General features: G+C 39.7%; 1 protein-coding gene across 1 annotated transcript; it reads right to left on the reverse strand.

The window, feature by feature from the left end:
* Window positions 1–280: 280 nt before the first annotated feature.
* Window positions 281–12,574, reverse strand: zmp:0000000881 (probable myosin light chain kinase DDB_G0275057). Its single transcript, XM_061216043.1, has 5 exons — window positions 12,527–12,574; window positions 3,626–3,771; window positions 3,271–3,409; window positions 2,169–2,276; window positions 281–1,995 (listed from the first exon to the last, which is right to left on the reverse strand). The coding sequence occupies exons 2-5, from the start codon at window positions 3,769–3,771 to the stop codon at window positions 1,405–1,407; spliced, it is 984 nt and encodes a 327-aa protein (XP_061072027.1). The 5' UTR covers window positions 12,527–12,574; the 3' UTR covers window positions 281–1,404.
* Window positions 12,575–19,470: the final 6,896 nt, after the last annotated feature.

Genomic DNA, 19,470 nt, shown 5'->3' on the forward strand with positions numbered 1-19,470 from the left:
TGTAATGACAAACAAAATATCAGCACTAAGAATGCAGAGATTGCTTTTCTATTATGAGCTATCTCATGCGGTTTGAGCTGAAATAGTCTCACACCTGAACAGTCATCCACTGAGCTCTTGGATAATGCTGCTATTATTAAAAAAATAAAAATTGTATTATTCATGTTAACATTAACACAATTAACATTAATATTCATAATATTAATGTTCATAATAATAATGTTAGACTAACAAAACATTATCGTCCAGAGAAGGAATGAAAAAGGTAGGAGGCAGAAACTGTAAATATTCAGTTCTTTATTCTGCAGAAGGGGAGTTAGCTCACATGAGTCCAAGTTTCACAGAGGGCCAGCCCCTCTGGAATTTCCATTAAGCACTCAGATTATTGGCAAATCGTCAATTGTTATGCCCAGCTAAATTCCACAAACGATTAATAATGTCAGTTTCATTAGGGGACACCGGGGATGGTTTAAACAATGGGTTTGTTGTCACATTTTGAATTTAAAAATTGGGTGTTCTAAGAAAAAATGAAACTGATTTTGGGGTACAGAAGGAATAATTCTCATCTCATCTAGTTTTTGTTTAGCAGTCAGAATTGTAGGTAAAATGGTTTAACTGGTATGGCAGTAAGGAGCAGTTTCTCGAATCATGATGTTTCATGCTAGCTTCAAACATGCATGCCAAAATAGCTGGCTATGTAATGGCTGCCTGGGGACATTTGGTATATTTTTAGATTTAAAATGTTGATATTGTAGATGATGTCTTAACGACTAGTATTTGTAACATACCAAATACGGGGAGCTTATATTAAAGTATGAGAGCTCTCTAGCATAAACATTACATGCGTAACTTGTTTTGCTCCAATGTTATGTATTGTTGAGCAAAACGTGATTCAATCGTCCCTGGTCTCCCCTCCGTCTGAGAGAGCTTGGACAGAACGGTCTCCCCTCCGTCTGAGAGAGCTTGGACAGAACGGTCTCCCCTCCGTCTGAGAGAGCTTGGACAGAACTGTCTGGCCACGCTCAGGCTCCCTCTGCATAGACTACTGTATTAGTTATCATTTGAAATGATTAGTTTATTAGTACAATTATTGATTAGTAACTATATTCATAAAATACTAATATCAGTTATATTAGTAAAAACTTCAAGTACATACTTCATCTATAACAAAACGTATGTATGTAGGTACTATTATAATTTATTTCCTCCATTTTCTGATTAAGACAGGAAAAAAAGAGTACAATGATGACAGGAGAAACACAGTTTAAAAGTTATATATTGAATTATATTTACTCAACGTTGATGGATGTAAGCTGACTGACTGTAGAATAATGGGTAAGGAGTTGGGCTTGTTATCTAAACACTGCAGAAACGTAATATGTGCCCATTCCTCTTCCACTACACTCAGGGATTAAAAGTTGTCCTGATTAATTTCTGAAGCTTTCCATCTTTCATCCTTGCTTGGGTAAATGTAAACCCGTTAGCACCATGTGCTTCTACCTCACTGTGCTCTACTGTACCTGTAGAGGGTATGGGGAATGGGATATCGAGACCAAGCGCAGTGGAAAAATGTGGGAACACATTCTCATTTGAATTCACTCTTACAAGAGGTAATGGTGCATCTCCCCTACTCCCCTTATTAAAGCCCTGGCCTGCAGCCCTTATGGCCCCAATCACATCAACCATCTTCGCCCTCTGAATCCGACTTCCATCAACCATGTTAGCAACAGGCTCACAGTACGGATGCTCATACAGATGCTCCTGGATAATGGCGGAGGAGAGTTCTCTTGTGGGGAGTCTACAGTCGAGCAGAACCTCGGCAATGATTTTACCCATGGCCCAGACGTCAGAGCGCATGTCTCGAGGCTCTCCATGGAATATTTCAGGGGCTGAGTATGCTTCGTTTCCCATGTCAGTAGCAGAAGTATAGCCACCTTGGTAGAATTTGGCCAGCCCCAAATCAATGATGACAGCTCTGAGAGTGCTGTATTCAACCTGTGAATCAAAGGAGATTGAGAGTGATGGCGTGGTAAGTGGTACAGGAGATGTAAACTGGTGTAATAACAGGTACATGGTGGGTGTAAAAGTTTAGGCAGTATTCATTTGGAAATGGCACCCTAGTGAAGCTACCCCTGTTTTCGTTACATTTTTATTCTTGGTCCCCTCACCATGATGTTGTCAGGTTTGAGGTCCTGGTGCACAATGCTCTTCTTGTGGAGGTAGTGCAGTCCCTCACACATCCCTGTGACGATTGTTGCTTTATTTGTGATTGACAGCTGAAGAATGACAGTTGTGAAAAAGGTATTTTTACATTACATTACATTACAGGCATTTAGCTGACGCTCTTATCCAGAGCGACGTACAATATAGTGTGATTCAAACCCAGGGACAAGTGCGTTGAGGACCCTAGAGGAAAGTACAAGTTCCAAGTCCTAGAGCTAACACGGATACAACTGGAACCCTTGAATTGCACATCAACTTACAAACTAGTGTACCACGGTTGGCAGCTAGGATACCCCAAATACAACAATGACTATATATAAGTACTATTGTATATGCAAGGCATCTGAACCCCCCCCCCCCCCCCCCCCACCCCATTACGTGCAGGTCTGTATGTGTTCAAGGACAGTTTCTTTTGTTAATACAGACCAGTGTCTCTGTGAAATATTTGAGTCCCTACAAACGTATTGCTTTCTTGGACATAACACACTGCAATCAGATTGGACATTCTTGCTGCAAATCTACCATTCTATCACATCCTAAAGGTTTCAGTAGACTCAGAGCATTCCAATCTACTGTATGGATTCCGATCTGGTGACTGGTTTTCACTGAACTGTCATGTTCATGAAACCAGTTTCAGACGACTTTTGCTTTTAGACATAATACATTATCAAAGCTCAACCCAACTAAAACAATTGTTTTAGTATTATGATGTCCATTTGTACCTGAGTGATGGTCTACACAGCCCTATAACCCCAAGACTTTTGCATAAATGTAATGCTTCAAAACATGTACTTTTGTTGTAAAAAGTGTACAATACATAAAATTACTGCAAACATATGCCTTAAATGACTCATGACTCATGGGTTGTGGCCCAACATTTTCCCTTACGGATTTCATGTCTGCTTTCCAATATGAAAGTGAGCATAAACATGACATTAATAGTACAAATCGTGACTTGAATCTCACTAGATTTTTTGTAGGTTTTTCATATGAGTATTCAGGGTGTGCAGGGTCAATATTGCACATGCTGTGTTACATTAAGTGTACCTGTATGTTGGATTTTCTTCTGTGAAATACTGCCACCTCCAATGTCTCTCCATTGATTAACTCCAAAGGAATATGCCACATTGACTCTGCTGGCCATGGCCTCCCCAAGATCTTCACCACGTTATTATGATTAACATCCCTGTGAAATAAACAGAGTGTGTGTGAGAGAGAGAGAGAGAAAGAGAAACACAATGCTTTCTATATTATATTATATATGATATATAATATTATAGATATATTTCTTTCTCTTACAAATTTAGGAAAAAAACTAAATTACATAATTTTGTTTTTTAAAGGAGAGGAAATTAAGTCTGAGAATAAATATTCACATTACATCCCTTGCCATTGCACTTACTGGCATATTCTCCACTCTCTCTCAATGTGTTTCTCAGTGATGAGATGCTTTGCCATCTTCTTGACCGCTGCCCATTTTCCATTGTACTGTGTCTTGTACACACTGCCAAAGGCACCGGCACCTAAACGTCTTGTGTAGAATGTCATCTAAATGGCACATGAGACAGGGTTAGTACAAATAACTCATTTGTAAGGATTAAGATTAGTTACTAGTCATTAGAGAGGAACACACATTTATTCTGTATCATACCATATTTGGCAAAGCTACCTTTTGCAGATGGTATTTACCAGGTAAATACAAAATTATAAGAACTGGTGTTAAAAAAACATGATAGTACTAAGAAACTAAAACTGAAATACTTAGAAAGTCTGTCTCTTCCCTCGATCCTCAATCAAGTGACTACTGTGAAGTTATCAAAAGGGTAGGTTGGTTATAGCCAGAGCTAAATTGTGTACAGTACATCCCAGGAGTTCAGAAACAACTCTTAGCCCTTATTCCATGCCACATTTTTGCCACACTGCCTGTTTTAACACATAGTGCATGAAAGTAAATGCCTCAAAATTGTGCCCTTTGTGTCAATTTAGAGGAAGATAAAACCCAGGGATTGCATTATGCACTTTTGTTTGGTGGTTTGCTTAGAGCATTTGTCTACTGAATAGCCTTAACTTTTGTAAGTGTGCTCAGAGAAGGGTCTTAGAGGCAATAGCTATTTATTTGTCATTTTGTCATCCTGTACATTAGCTTATCAGTAGCCTATAGCCTATTAATTTATCTTTAGTCTTAGTAGACTAGTGTAAGGATTATTTTCTTAATTGATTGTAAGGATAATTGTCCTAATTGATTCTTAATTTACAATGCAAAATGATAGTGTAAGAAACCCCCCAAATACACCAAAATGCGGAAGTATCCGAGAGGTGAAGGAAACGCGTGTAGTCTGACCAATGCTACTGGAACAGGGTTAATTTAATTTTGTTCTCGTTTATCTGACTCCAAAAGATAAATTCAACTGCTCCTCTGTTCTAACAGTTTAACAAAAGGAACTGCAAATGTCCGCCAATAGTGTGGCTCTATAAGATCGCTATCTATTTGTATAGATGCGGAAGTACCTGTGGCATGTATAGCCTACAATGATACACTTAGTATGTATCTTGTGATGGCACTGGTGTATAGGCGAGTGACTACGGGGTGCAGGTATCCTAGGTTGTCTTTCTGTGTTAGGACTCTAAACTGCTAAGTGTGCAGTGGTGTAAGTCAAGAGGATGCAGGTTCAAATGAATACAATTTATTAAACAATGTGCATTGCAGAAATAGAATGAAAATGTGTTACAAGAATTACAAGTTGTAATATGAATGGCTATATGCAAATAATGCGCAGGAGATCGTATTAGCAAGTCTCCTCGAACCATTCCACGTTTCCCTCTATATACCCAGGGTTTTCAGGTAAAACAACAAATCATCAAATAAAGACGGAGGTAACAATAATGGTCCTGCTGATGTCATCTCTGTATGTCCAACAAACCTGGTTAACCTTTGTATTACAGCTGGATGCTGACTCACAGGTAACTTGCATTACCGGTGGTTTATTCCTACAAAATCTTTATTCAGCAACCAGTGTACTACACCACCAATGACACCAAACTATTTCCCACATCATTAGCTATCTAAAGACACCAAACACTGTATGTAGAAAACCCATGGTTTATACAGTGGTATTTCAACTCATCAGTTGTCACCCCCAGACAGCCCTTGCACCCCCCCTGGCCACCCCGGTAAAAACAATCCTAGAACCACCCCTGGTCATGACTTAGCATGGAGGTAGTCTGCCCATTACAAAGATGTAGTGAAGCTTTTGAAGGGGAAAAACCAAATAATGGGCCTGTTTCACAGAGACAGACTAAATCTAGTTACTGGCACCTCAGCAAATGTTTATATCCGCTGCATTCATGACTTAGTCAATAGAAATATGGAGGCGGCCCCTCTTATCAGATGTTCATCTGCTGATGCTTGTCAAGATCAACACTTGATCCATAGAAATATTCCAACCACCCAACATCTCTCTGTAAAATCAATGAGAACAAGTCTGACTGCTTTTCGCTTTAGTAACAGGAATTGTTTGTAAAATAAAAATGCCTTTGCTTAAAAGAACAGAATGAGTGGAATTTCCCTTACCCGTTTAGTGAAAATGGGTTCTGCAATGAGTACACTGTCGAAACTCCAATAGTAAAATGATATCACGTAACCATATTCATGAGATGAAGCAGGACAAACGACTCTTTCTTTTCAATTGAAATATATATAAATACAGTGGCAACTTTTTTTTTGTCCATAAATAGTGACTGCATTTTTGCTGGAACTCCCTAAAATGGGTATATATTCTTACCCGAAAAAGGGCCGGATGGGTGCTGGTTTTTGTTTTAGTCAAGCACTACCTTTTCAACCAATTAACTAATCAAGGTCTTCAATTAAGACCTTGATAATTTGAATCAGGTATCTTAGTACTGGGCGAAAGCAAAAACCTGCACCCACACCGGCCCAAGAAACATAAATATAAATATAAATATAAATTTCACATTTGCCATTTCTGCTGTTGCCAATTCACTGTGAAACATTTTCTGACAGTCGTTAAGCATTGTAGGTATAGATATGTCACAGTTGATCAGATTTTGAGTTAATTTCACTGTAATGGTTTTCTGTCTTTATAAATTACAGTCTCAACTCCTGAGGTCTACACCATGCATATCTGTACCTGGAGTACATGTCAATGTACAGTAATCTATTTTGTAATAAATCAAACTAACCAAGGGTTCTTTGTCAGGCAAAATGGTAAATGGAATTTTCACACCTCACACCTATGATAGAGGGTTCATAAGAACTAAAATGGGGTCCTCTATGGAGACAAGCCAAAGAATACTTTGAGAGTAGGTCAAAGAGTAGGTCAAAGGTATTTATTTTTTTTAGATTGGCCTACTAGATAGTCTGCCAAACTAATGAATGGGGGTAAGATCTTCTCCCCATTTCATGTATTCTAGTCAACAATTGCCATCCACAATTAGTCTGCTAATCAAGTTCACTGCCATCCTTTTGTATTGTGCTATCATTGGTACAATACCGCCCTGCATTGACTTATCAGGAAATACGTAAACTCACCTTGTTCAGAACATCAAGTTAGCTCACCATGTTCTGAACAAAAACTTTCATGACAAATAACTGAAGAAATTACTTCCAGATCAGCTTTGGTTTTGTGTGTGTGTGTGTGTGTGTGTGTGTGTGTGTGTGTGTGTAAAGTATATATCGGATCATATACAAATTTCTAAAAGGCATTATCAACTAACTAAATAATTAAGGGCAGACGTTGGCACAAAATCCTGAAGTGGATCGGCCCTTGCTCTGCGTTAACTATGGTTCTTCTCCGGAATAACAGTGCTCCTTTCATTACCCTTTTCTGAGTGTAGTGTGTATTTCCAGTGGTTCATATAAATGGTAAATGGTAAATGGTTGGCATTTATATAGCCCCTTTATCCAAAGCGCTGTACAATTGATGCTTCTCATTCACCCATTCATACACACACTCACACACCAATGGCGATTGGCTGCCATGCAAGGCACCGACCAGCTCGTCAGGAGCATTTGGGGGTTAGATGTCTTGCTCAGGGACACCTTGACACAGCCCGTGCGGGGGATCGAACCGGCAACCCTCCGACTGCCAGACAACTGCTCTTACTGCCTGAGCCATGTCCAGTAATATTTATATATTTATATATCTGTTTATATATCTATATACATAATTATATCATGTTTATATGTATATGTGAGAATTAATCAAATGACTCACCTTCTCTGTGCTCCTGTGGAAAACAGCTGAAAGTTTCTCTGAGTCTCTGAGTTTCTCTGTGTCTTAGTGCCTAGGTGATCGATAATGATGTGGAATTCACACATTGTCACTGGGGACTTTGAAATAGAAAATTGAAAGAAAGTTGCCCACACCCTTCTCTATCCCTGAAACCCTCCTACTATCTGTTCTTCTGACCCTTCAAACTTCTGTCCATCTCCAAGGAATGTATAACTCTCACCTGTCTTCTTAGCAACTGTTTGATGAGCTGGTGTGGTCCTTGCTGTGAGGGCTAGCCTTTTCTGCGGGGAACATTTTATCTTGAAAACAAATGTCAACCAACCCCTAAACCGGTCTAAACCGGTTAAATATGGCCACTGTCCAAATTACTGCGCAACTAAAATATAATGTGGCAACATTCCTCTTTCCTCCGGAACCAGATTGATACGGACTCTTCAGCCTCATTGAAACTGCCAGTCGCTTCGTGCTGCTTTGAAAACACACATATACACTCAGTGAGCACTTTTAGGTAGACCTGTACCCCAACTTCTTAATGCATGATAATGATATTTAATCAGCCAATCATGTGGCAGCAACTAAATGCATAAAAGCATGCAGACGTAATCAGGACGTTCAGCTGTTTTTCAGACCAAATGTCAGAACGGCCAGGAAATGTGATCTAAGTGACTTTGACCGTGGAATGATTGTTGGTGCCAGGCAGGGTGGTTTAAATATTTGAAAATGCAACAGTCTCTAGAGAGACCAATAAGTCTAAAACATAAAATAATAATACCGAACAGACCCAAACCCCCTGGACTGAGTTCAAAAATATAATTTGTTACTGTTAAATCTTTTTTTGAAGTGAGCCCTGAAAACAACAAGGGGAAAAAAGGGACAGGTGAGCCCTGAATAAATTCTGGTCTCCTGAAAATCACACTCACCTAGCCACAGCTGCCTTTTTGGTACAAGAGGCTGCTCTCTTTAAAAATATATAAAAAATAATTTGCTGACTGATTAGCAGATATGCAGGCGCAAGATTACCCTTTTTACAGGACCGTCCCCAGGGTGCTGTTGAGGGCCAAAATATAGCTAACAGTTTAAAGCCTTACACACTCGTCCCAGCTTGTTGCGATAATAATACAGTGCAGTTTTTTTGCGGTAAAATTTATGTTCGTTGGGCTCTGTAGTCCAGTACGTTAGATTTTAAATGAAAGGGTAATGTGTTAAAGTATGTTCATTTGAACGTATTTACATCCATATCGGGTGATCCGTGCAGGAATCACATCCCTTTTTATACACCCCCCCAAAAAAAATAAAAGTAATTTAATTGGACGGTTGGCCTCTCAGCGGCTTCTGAATAGTCAGGTGTATTCAATCGCTTACTTAGTGCAGGCAAAATAAAGCTTTTAGTATCTAGTCCTGATTCTAGGCTATGGATTGCCTTTGGAGTTTGTTATTGGCATTTGGCAACATGAGGCCAACAGTTGTGCCAATGACAGTCAAGGAAGCCATTATGAAAAAAAAACAAAAAAAAAAACATGTTGTGGACAGAGCTACGTGCCTCGTGTTCTTTGGCTTGATTGTTGGCGCCACCTATTGGTAATTAAATGTAGTCTGGAAGCCATTGCATTGTATTCTTATGGAAAAACCGAAATAATTTTGCTGTTTGCCTATTTAGGCGTGTTCCAATTCACTAGAGTCGAGCTTTTTCATACAGGCACTTCAATCATGCATTTAAATCTCAGAATTTATTCAGTTAAGGTCCTGTTCCACTGAAAAGAAATCTTATTTCCAGTCAAATTGACCTTTTTCTGTCTACTGCTGAAAATCATCCCTCAACTATTCAACTTTCAGGATAATACCAGCTTTTGAATGATTACGCCATGTGTATGGTGAAATTAGTATAAGTATTTACCATTTCTGTCTTTGGAGTTAATTTTCTCAAAACCTGTATTTGGATGATTTACATGACCCTGAACCATTTTTCTCAGTGCATAGTCATCCTATCATCATGAAATTTTGGAAACCTTTCCAAGGAGAGTGTTTTTGAATCATTTTCTTGTTATAAGCTTTAGGTGCGGGTACAGCATCACAAATCTCATTGTTAGATCCTGAAATTTCATCATTTTTCTTCATAAAAAATCCTTCTAGAAAAATAACTATCGGACAATCTTCAAACAAACAATCTTCAAACACGTCTTATTTAGAATCTGAAGAATTATAACGATATCTTACTTGGTTCAGATTATAGACTGCTATGTCAAAAATGTTTGAATTTGTAATTTCCGCCATCTTGAATAAAGTATGCAAGTGAGCTAATTTACACAATTTGTCAGAACATATCTTTTGAAGTCCATACCTCATGATAATTGAGCTGAAATGATCTGGAAGACCAAAGATGCATTTTTGGTGGAACATAACCTTAAAGGACATAGGAACCTGTTGTCATTCAGATGTCTGATTTGTTATTTGTTTTAATTTGAGGGTTACATTTTCATGTTTATACCAGCTGTAAGAGTCCTGGTTATATTGCCAATGGTGGTGTTAATGGTGATGTTGGGGGTGGATGGATGTAGTTCCATCACAAATCTGTTTGTGATGGGACTACATCACCCAGACAGCCCCAAAGCTTTTTCTTACAATTCAAATAAATCGGTGCCCTCTTTTTTCTTAAAGTTTCAAATGGTTTATTTTGGGAAGCATATTGTTTGGCCTATGTCTATGACTTTTTTTTATTTTTTCTCAGCCTCATAATGGCTTTGTTGACTGTCATGGGCACATCTCCGGTCCTCGTGTTGACAAATGCCAATAACAGACTCAAAAGCCTAGAATCAAGACTAGATACTAAAAGCCTCCTTATACCTGCGCTAAGGAAGCGATTGAATACACTTGACTAATCAGAAACAGCTGAGATGCAAACTGTTGCAATTACTTTTGGTCCTCTAAAATTGGGGGACTGTATAGAAAGGGATCCACGCAAAATGGATTTAAACATCCTCAAAAGAAAGGTGACAGTCTGCACTTTAACCTCATATTCATGTTTAATTTAAAATCCAATGTGCTGTGTACAGAGGCAAAAGAACAGAAGTTCTACCTCTGTCCAAATACTTGCAGACCTCACAGTATTTTGTTTGGTCCTATTCAATGAGTGCGCTTGCAGGAGGCTAAGCTCTGGACCTGCCAGTGCAGTTTGAGTGCAGTTGGCAAAAGAGGAAACACGCTCATCAATAATGAATTTTGGAGGTTAATTTTCCTGTGAGCTCCCGTGGGGTGTCTATTTTAAATGGAATTACATTTAATGTTTGTTCTTTATTTATTTATAATTTATTTATGTTATGTTTTTTTTTCTGTCTCTTCTGTCTTTTAAAATTGTATGTTTTATAAGTTTTTATAAATGTTTTATGCTTTAACCTGTGGAAGAACCCATGCACTTATAAATCGCTTTGGCCAAATGACTAAAATGTGAATGTAAAATGTAATCGTTTTAGAAAATGTATGTATCGATGTAATGCGTTGTCTCTTATGGCACTGTTTTTCCACTGCTGGAAAGGTTCCGTCAGTGGAGGCCATATATGGAGATGGGAGGCGCCCCAATGACGACATGAATGTGATAATGCTCTTGAAACACGAAAGGATCGCAGAAAAGAGAGGATAAACAGGACCTGGGGTCCCGAAGCCTTCTTGACGCTGCATCGTTCGTAAGTTGTACCTTAAGCTCTACCTTAACCTTTTTAACGTGTTCCCGAAACGATCTTAGTTAATTATACCTTTTGTACGTCGTACTTTCGTATGGTTGGTCTGGACCACTCTTAGCTGTTCCTTAGCGATGGTGTCAGCTCACTCCGCTAGTGGCCACCACTGTTACGCCCGCAAGCCTCTGAAATCAGCTGTTGCTTTTAGTTACATCTCAATTTGTTAAGCAATATGTACACTAATAACTCTACAGTTGTAGTTAGCTAATAATATTACTAAAATACCACATTAATGGCACTGTTTTCATGCAAATAATACAATTGTAAATTACGAAGGATGCATGTTGCACTTTATTGAACATGTTGCCTAATTGCTTTTTAAATGATAGCTATTCATAAACTGACGATTTCCCACTCTCTCTGTGCGCTGGAGCAATGTTTAACCATAGTTAAAAAAAATCTTCTGATGACAACTATGTTTAGAAGAGCATTTCCTGTGTATTTTGCTAGTTTCTGGATGTGATGCTCTGACTTATGGTAGAACCTATGCACTTGTAAATCGCTTTGGATTAAAAGCGTCTGCCAAATGACTAAAATGTAAATGTAAATGCTGTGAAGCTGTGACACCGCTTATTTCCGCCGTATCAAGGGGGGGCATTTCCCGATAACGGTGTCTCTTGGCGCTTTACGAAGGCAACCCTGATTGCAAAGTCATTTAAGGCACTAAATGGTTGGCATTTATATAGCGCCTTTATCCAAAGCGCTGTACAGTTGATGCTTCTCATTCACCCATTCACACACCGTCGGCGATTGGCTGCCATGCAAGGCGCCGACCAGCTCGTCAGGAGCATTTGGGGGTTAGGTGTCTTGCTCACGGACGCTTCGACACAGCCCATTATTTTTATTTATTATTATTATTATTATTATTATTATTATTATTATTATTATTATTATTTTATTTCCGCGAATAGATGTAAACTTTCACATCGGTTTTCACGTACAAATAAAATGTAAAATAATACCCGAATTAAGAATAATACAATACATTGGTAAATACACTTCTAAACAGAAGACAATTATAAACAGGATCATAAATGATCATTTTGACCCATTACCATTTTGAAGTTACATTTCAAAATCTGTTTATAAATGTGTCTATCAATGTATTCATTTAGAATTTCGATTTACTGGAGGTGTGTAATCAGAGATACCTAAGCCGTGAAAGAGAATGCGTCATTTTTCCAACTGTGTAAGAAGGGGATTTTTGTAGTGAGGCTGATGACGGAATGGCTGATGACATAATGTTTATCTGTTTATATATCCATATACATAATTATATCATGTTTATGTGTATATGTGAGAATGAATCAAATGACTCACCTTCTCTGTGCTGCTGTGGAAAACAGCTGAAAGTTTCTCTGAGCCAGATCTGTGGGGGTGGGTGGACGTAGTTCCATCACAAATCTGTTTGTGATGGGACTACGTCACCCAGACAGCCCCAAAGCTTTTTCTTACAATTCAAATTGAGGATTTTTGAGGTGAGGCTGATGACGGAATGGCTGATGATGCGGTTCATTTATTTGACAATAGTCCAAAATAAATAAAAAATAATGTCAAAATACAGCCAGTATTTTACAGTAGAATATTGCTGGTAACTGCCAGTATTTTACAGTAAATTAAAATACAGAAATACAGCAATAACAGTAAGAATACTTTAATTATTCAACCTTCCCAAATACTCACATGTCACCGGCCTACTTACTTCCCTCCACTGGCTGCCTGTAATGGCTCGCATCAAATTCAAAACATTGGTGCTAGCCTTCCAAGCAGTTAAGGGGTCTTCCCCAGCTTACCTACAAAAAATACTTTATACTTACTTTAATTATATTTCTGCCATTTTACTATCAAACGGAATAAACACGGGTATGTATTATTACAGCGATTGCCTGCTAATATATTTAACAGTATAAATACTGTAGAATTATAGTAGACTTCCTGGCAACTCTCAGTATTGTGGGACCGCTTATTTATTTGTTTTTCCCGCCATATATCTTATGTATATATATTTTTAAAAAATGTATATATATATATGCGAAAGGCAGGAATACACCCTGGACAGGTCGCCAGTCCATCGCAGGGCACACACACCATTCACTCACACACTCATACCTCTCCAATCAGCCTAACATGCATGTCTTTGGACTGTGGGAGGAAACCGGAGTACCCGGAGGAAACCCACGCAGACACGGGGAGAACATGCAAACTCCACACAGAGAGGCCCCGGCCGACGGGGATTCGAACCCAGGACCTCCTTGCTGTGAGGCGACAATCCAACACATGATATTTCTAAATCCTCACGATGCTTCCTTATCATGCAAGAAGGGACCTACTGATATCAATGGGCATAACGTAGGTGACTTACTGAATAACATTGCCTCTGTTACTTCTGTTACAGCACTCTTGTTGCTGAGCTCTGTGGAAGCCGGTAACTGATCCTGAATCGTATTCCAAAGATAAAAGCAAGCAGCATATGCATGTGATTTTCCTCCAGAAGATGAACGGAAATATACAGTTAACGTTACTGCTTACTGCGTACAATAAACAGTGTGAGCTAGCCAGCTGCGTTACCTGTTGCGTTTTTCGTTCAGTCTAACGTTACTCAGTAAAGTGCAGTCTCCAGAAATGATATTTTAGTTACTCACCGAACTAAAGAGGGGTTTCCAACGATGAAAGCCTTTTCTCCGTCGTGGCTGCAGTTTCTACTCTTCATATTTTGTATAAATAGCAAAACAAATCACTTAACTTCACCGAAGAAAACTCTGGGGAAAAATACAGGTGAGTCCACAGTTATGGGCGCATTTGGGCGGGCTCAAAATCAACCGTCTTCTGGTTTAAAAAAACAAACAAAACTGTTGTACTGTATAGTTGTATAATTTCACAGTAGCATGCTGTTTACGGCAAGTCATGCTTTTGGCTCCAAAAAAGCGCTGCATTTTACAGTATTGTATTGTACTTGAGAAACTGTACATTACTGTTAGAATTTGGCCGTATTTTCACACTAATTTTTTACAGTGTACAGCAATAGACTGTCAATTTAACAGTAAGAATACTTTCATTATATTTCTGCGATTTTACTGTCAAACGGAATAAACACGGGTATTATTACAGCAATTGCCTTCTAAAATATTTAACCGAATAAATACTGTAGAATTATAGTATACTTCCTGGCAACTCTCAGTATTGTGGGACCACTTATTTCTTTGTTTTTCCCACCATGTCTTATGTTTAAAAAATTTTTTTTAAAAAGAATAATACATATATTTTTATATTTTTTTTTACATAAAAAAGTTACACATTTCAAAGTTGTGGCATTATGCCGGTTTGTCAGCTACTGAGAAAAATAAAAACTCACAATGTGATCCTCACTTCCGTTCGTCCGTAGCTAACGTTACTTCCCCCGTCTACGTTTTGGACGAGTGTTGCTCCAGTGAAGCGAGACGTCCGTAGTTCTCCTTTGAAATTCTACATTTGTATTATTTTCTTATTTCTAAGCGAAGGCTAGTATGCCACCTTAAGGTCTCGCATCTCTTCCAAAACGCAAAGGAAAGAATATCAGAACAAGTGGATGACTAATCTGGTGTGTAACGTGGCTGGCTGAACGTGAAAGCGCAACAGTTAGCTAGCTAGCGAAATAGGAAAATGTACGCTCATTGCCAAGCTTGTAGCTAGCAGGCTCACCAGGCTATTCGTTTTTCAACTCAGTGGCGCACTAGTTTGACTATGAGACAAAATATAATATAATATAATATAATATAATGATGCTATGGGGTCTTATGAGTAGCTACCAGTACCCTAGCAGTCACGATACATTAAAAAACCGTTTGATATCGGATTTGTTCTAAAAGGCCATCCTTTCTTCTCCACACATGAACTGAACCACTTATAGATTGATTTAGAAATTAATAAGTTTTGGACATAGCTCTAGTGCACATGTAATTGAGGTGTAATAAACCTAAATAAGCAAAAATATCACCCGTAATGAATTCACAAATCATACTATGTCGAACGCAATTTATTTCATCTGGTCTTAAAAAAAAACCACAAAAAACATTGCCTATAGACATGCATATAGTGGTATAGTGTAGTGGTTTACTGTACCACCGTAGTGTTTTTGCTCCGTGAAAGACGCAACCCTGTGCTTATTTCCGCCAGTTTGCGGGCGTAACAGTGATGGCCACGAGCGGAATGAGGTGTCATCATCGCTAAGGTACAGCTAAGAGTGGTCCAGACCAATCATGCGAAAGTACGACGTACAGAAGGTATAATTAGCCAAGATCGTTTCGGGAAACACGCTGAAACGTTAAGGTAGAACTTAAGGTAGAACTTACGAACGACGCAGCATCAAGAAGGCTTCGGGAAACGCACCCCTGATCCGAAAACATGCCTGATGTGGAAGGACTGTTGCTTGGCTGCACTGGTAAGTGAACTCGGGGTAGGAATTCAAACATGTATAATTTCTCAACAGTCCAAGCTCACTTTATGCCTGTGTTAGCCTAGATTGGAAATGTGTATGCATATGAGTGGTCATGGATAGGCTAGCGACCTTTTCAATGACCGATGCATATGTTTACCATCTCTTACCAATGGCTTGTGCTATAATATATATTTAAACAAAATCATTTATACAGGTTTAAAAAAAAAAAAAAATTATATATATATATATATATATATATTATTATTATTATTTTGAACTGTAGCTATCCGTGTATTGGATATGTACTTACTGTAATTTAACAATTTAGTACTGTAAAAATATGCTGTAATGTTCTGTATATAAGCTTTGCAATACAGTGTACCTACTGTAAACTAACAGGTTATTGCTGTAAATATACAGTAATGTGCTGTATATACGATTTGCATCGACCATTTTGGTCGCAGTCTAGAACCCTGCAGATCATTCTGATTTGAGCAGAAAGTTTATTCAGTTTATTCTTTTTTTGTTTGTTTGCAGCCTTGTTACCATCTTTACAAAAGTGATCATACTTGCATTGAAATGTGCATGTATATAGGGTAAATATATATGTAGTTGTGACTGAAGAGATTTTTCCACTATTACTGCTGTATATGTACTGCTGAAACACCTGGCTGTCATTTCAGTGAACAACCTACCCAGGTGTTTGTTGTTTGTGCCCCGTTACCACATATAAAAAAGGGGCCACCTTTGGATTGGCATTTGCATTCTTTAGCCTTGGTGGGGAAATGGATGCAGCCAGCGGTAACAACAGAATGGTTTCCGCAGGTTGATCAAAGCTCCAAAGAAGGTCACGGTGCTGCACGAGAAAACAAAGGCGATAAAGATTTTTACAGTTCTGGAGTGATCATATATTTGTGATGTACTCTCACAGGATAATAACATGAAACAGAGGGAACAGATTACCAGTCAAGTATTTTGATTTTGCTCTATTATGAGCAACAATAGCACTGTGCTTCAACAAATGACCGGAAAAGCTAACGCTGGTAAACCAGACTGGAAGTCAGAAATTGCGGGTAAAGTTACTTAGCTGAAGTAACGGTACTTGGTGTTACGACTGTAAATAATGTGTGAATTTTGTAAGGTGATCTCTCCTCCTATAGCCTGTTGGGGGTGTGTGTGTGTGAGAGAGAGAGAGAGAGAGAGAGAGAGAGAGAGAGAGAGAGAGAGAGAGAGAGAGAGAGAGAGAGAGAGAGAGAGAGAGAGAGAGAGAGAGAGAGAGAGAGAGAGAGAGAGAGAGAGAGAGAGAGAGAGAGAGAGAGAGAGAGAGAGAGAGAGAGAGAGATGAGCGGCAGCTGGATTCCTGTGATTGGAGTACCTGACAAGATTGCTGGCTGCTCATTGGTCCTGCTCACTGGCTGCTTGTTTAATTATAAATCGGTTTAATGGTCTTACTTGGGAACAGTAGAGTTGGGGCCACACCACATGCTATGCCCAGGTTACCCTAGGCCTGGGACATAACATAAATTGGGGGCTTGTCCGTTTGTTGTTTTTTCCCATTTTTCATTGTGTCAAGTAAGTTTTGTAATTTCTCTACATGCCTGGTTGTCAGTTTTGTCTTTTTGTGGTGGTGGCAACATGTCATTTCAATTACTGGAGTTTGCCATTGATCCAACTGTGGAGGAGCTTCAGAAATGTAGGAAAAATGATTTAACCTTGGTTGCTCATTTCTATGATGTGCAAGTGCCTACACCAATTAAGAAGCAGGAGTTAAAAGAGCTTCTGATTGCAAAGCTGTGTAAAAGAGGTTTGTTTAAGCCTGCTCCCACAGGGAGAGATGAGGCTGGTGAGCCAACGGGTATTCCTGCCCCACTCCAAGAAAGTCCTCCGAGTAAACCTGCCATGACAACAGAGGCACTGACATTAACTCTGCGTATCAGGGAGGTGGAGGTGAGAACAGGAGTTGGAGGTGGAAGCCATGTTGTTAAAGGTAAAGGCTCTGGAGTTAGAGTGCGGAGCCGCTACAGCTGCCAGTCCTGTAACCTCTCAGGCCACCGTTCATACACCCCAAGACGGCTTTGATGTGAGTAGGCACATTGCGCTAGTCCCACCATTCAGAGAGTCTGAGGTAGATTCATATTTCAATGCATTAAACGTATAGCTGCTACTCTACATTGGCCAAAGAGTGTGTGGCCTCTGCTACTGCAGTGTAAATTGGTGGGAAAAGCTCAGGAGGTGTGTACCTCTCTGACAATTGAAGACAGTTTAAATTATGATATTGTGAAAGCCACTGTCCTCCGTGCTTTCGAGCTAGTGCCCGAAGCATACAGGCAAAAATTTAGAAATTGTGAAAACTGTCAACCAGACCTATGTAGAGTTTGCGAGGGAGAAATGTGCGCTTTTTGACAAGTGGTGCAAGGCCAGTAAGGTGAACAATGCAGACGATCTGCGTGCGCTCCTTTTGATGGAAGAATTTAAGAATCAGCTTCCTGAAAAAATTGTAATTTATCTAAATGAACAAAGTCACATCCCTTACTGACGCTGCTGTCCTGGCAGATGAGTTCACGTTAACGCACAAGACTGTTTTTTCTCTCCCCCAGTTCGTCGTGACCCAGTTTTTGCTGACCGGAAAGTAAAATCCCCCAAAAGTTTTCGCCGTAACCACACTGCTGCCGCCGCCGCGGGAACGCGTGAGTGTTTTTACTGCCATGAGCAGGGCCACCTCACCGCTGCTTGTCCAATTCTTAAAAGAAAAGAGCATTTCAAAAATGTCAACTTCGTCTCCAATCGGTTTCATTCAAACCAAACCACACTCCACGGAGAGTGAATTTGACAGAACCGGTAAAAGACGAAATTGATGAAGTTTTCAGACCATTTGTTTCGCAAGGCTTTGTTTCTCTGGGGGGTGAGGAAAAGCCAGTCCCTATCACTATCCTGCGGGATACAGGCGCAAAACAATCACTAATTCGTGACGGCGTCCTTCCTTTTTCAGCCCAGTCCTACTGTGGCTCAGATGTTTTGGCGTGGGGAGTTAAATTAAGCGTTGTGCGTGCGCATTTGCATTTTGTTCAGTTGTCATCTCGATTCGTGTCGGGGAAATTCCAAGTTGCTGTGCGGTCTCGGTTACCGACAGCCGGTATTGATCTTCTCCTCGGAAATGATTTGGCTGGCGGAAAAGTTTTTCCCTCTCCCGAGGTAGTTGACCATCCGATTGTGGATGTGTGCGCCTCTGATTCCGCTGTGCCAAACTCGTCCCTTTTTCCCGTGTTTGCCATAACCCGTGCTCAGGCACGAAAATTTGGAGATTTAGTGGATCTTAGTGACTCATGAGTACCTGCGATCCACCAAACTCACTTTCAGTATGTGATGTGCCTGTCTCTGTTGAGCTAAAGCCTGATGATGAAAGTGTGACACTTTCCGTAGATAGAGAACAGCTGATTAGAGCACCGAAAAGTGATCCTACATTGTTTGCTTGTGTATCTCTTGTGAAAAACCCGACATGTGATAAGTCTGTCTTACTTTGTTGATGAGGGTGGTCTCCTCGCTCTGGTTTTGAGTCCGTGTGCCAAATTGTACCGTTTAGCACATGATCATAACCTTTCCGGCCATTTAGGAATCAGAAAAACCTACACTCGTGTCCTCCGGTACTTTTTCTGGCCTGGAGTAAAATCAGATGTCGTGAAATTCTGTCGGTCGTGTCACACTTGTCAAGTCTCAGGTAAACCAAACCAGGTGATTCCGGCTGCTCCACTGAAGCCAATCCCTGCGGTTGGAGAACCATTTGAACATGTGATCGTTGATTGTGTCGGTCCGTTGCCAAAAACAAAGTCCGGTAACCAGTATATCCTCACCA

Source organism: Conger conger, chromosome 1 (assembly GCF_963514075.1).
Source record: "Conger conger chromosome 1, fConCon1.1, whole genome shotgun sequence".
Taxonomy (NCBI): Eukaryota; Metazoa; Chordata; class Actinopteri; order Anguilliformes; family Congridae; genus Conger; species Conger conger.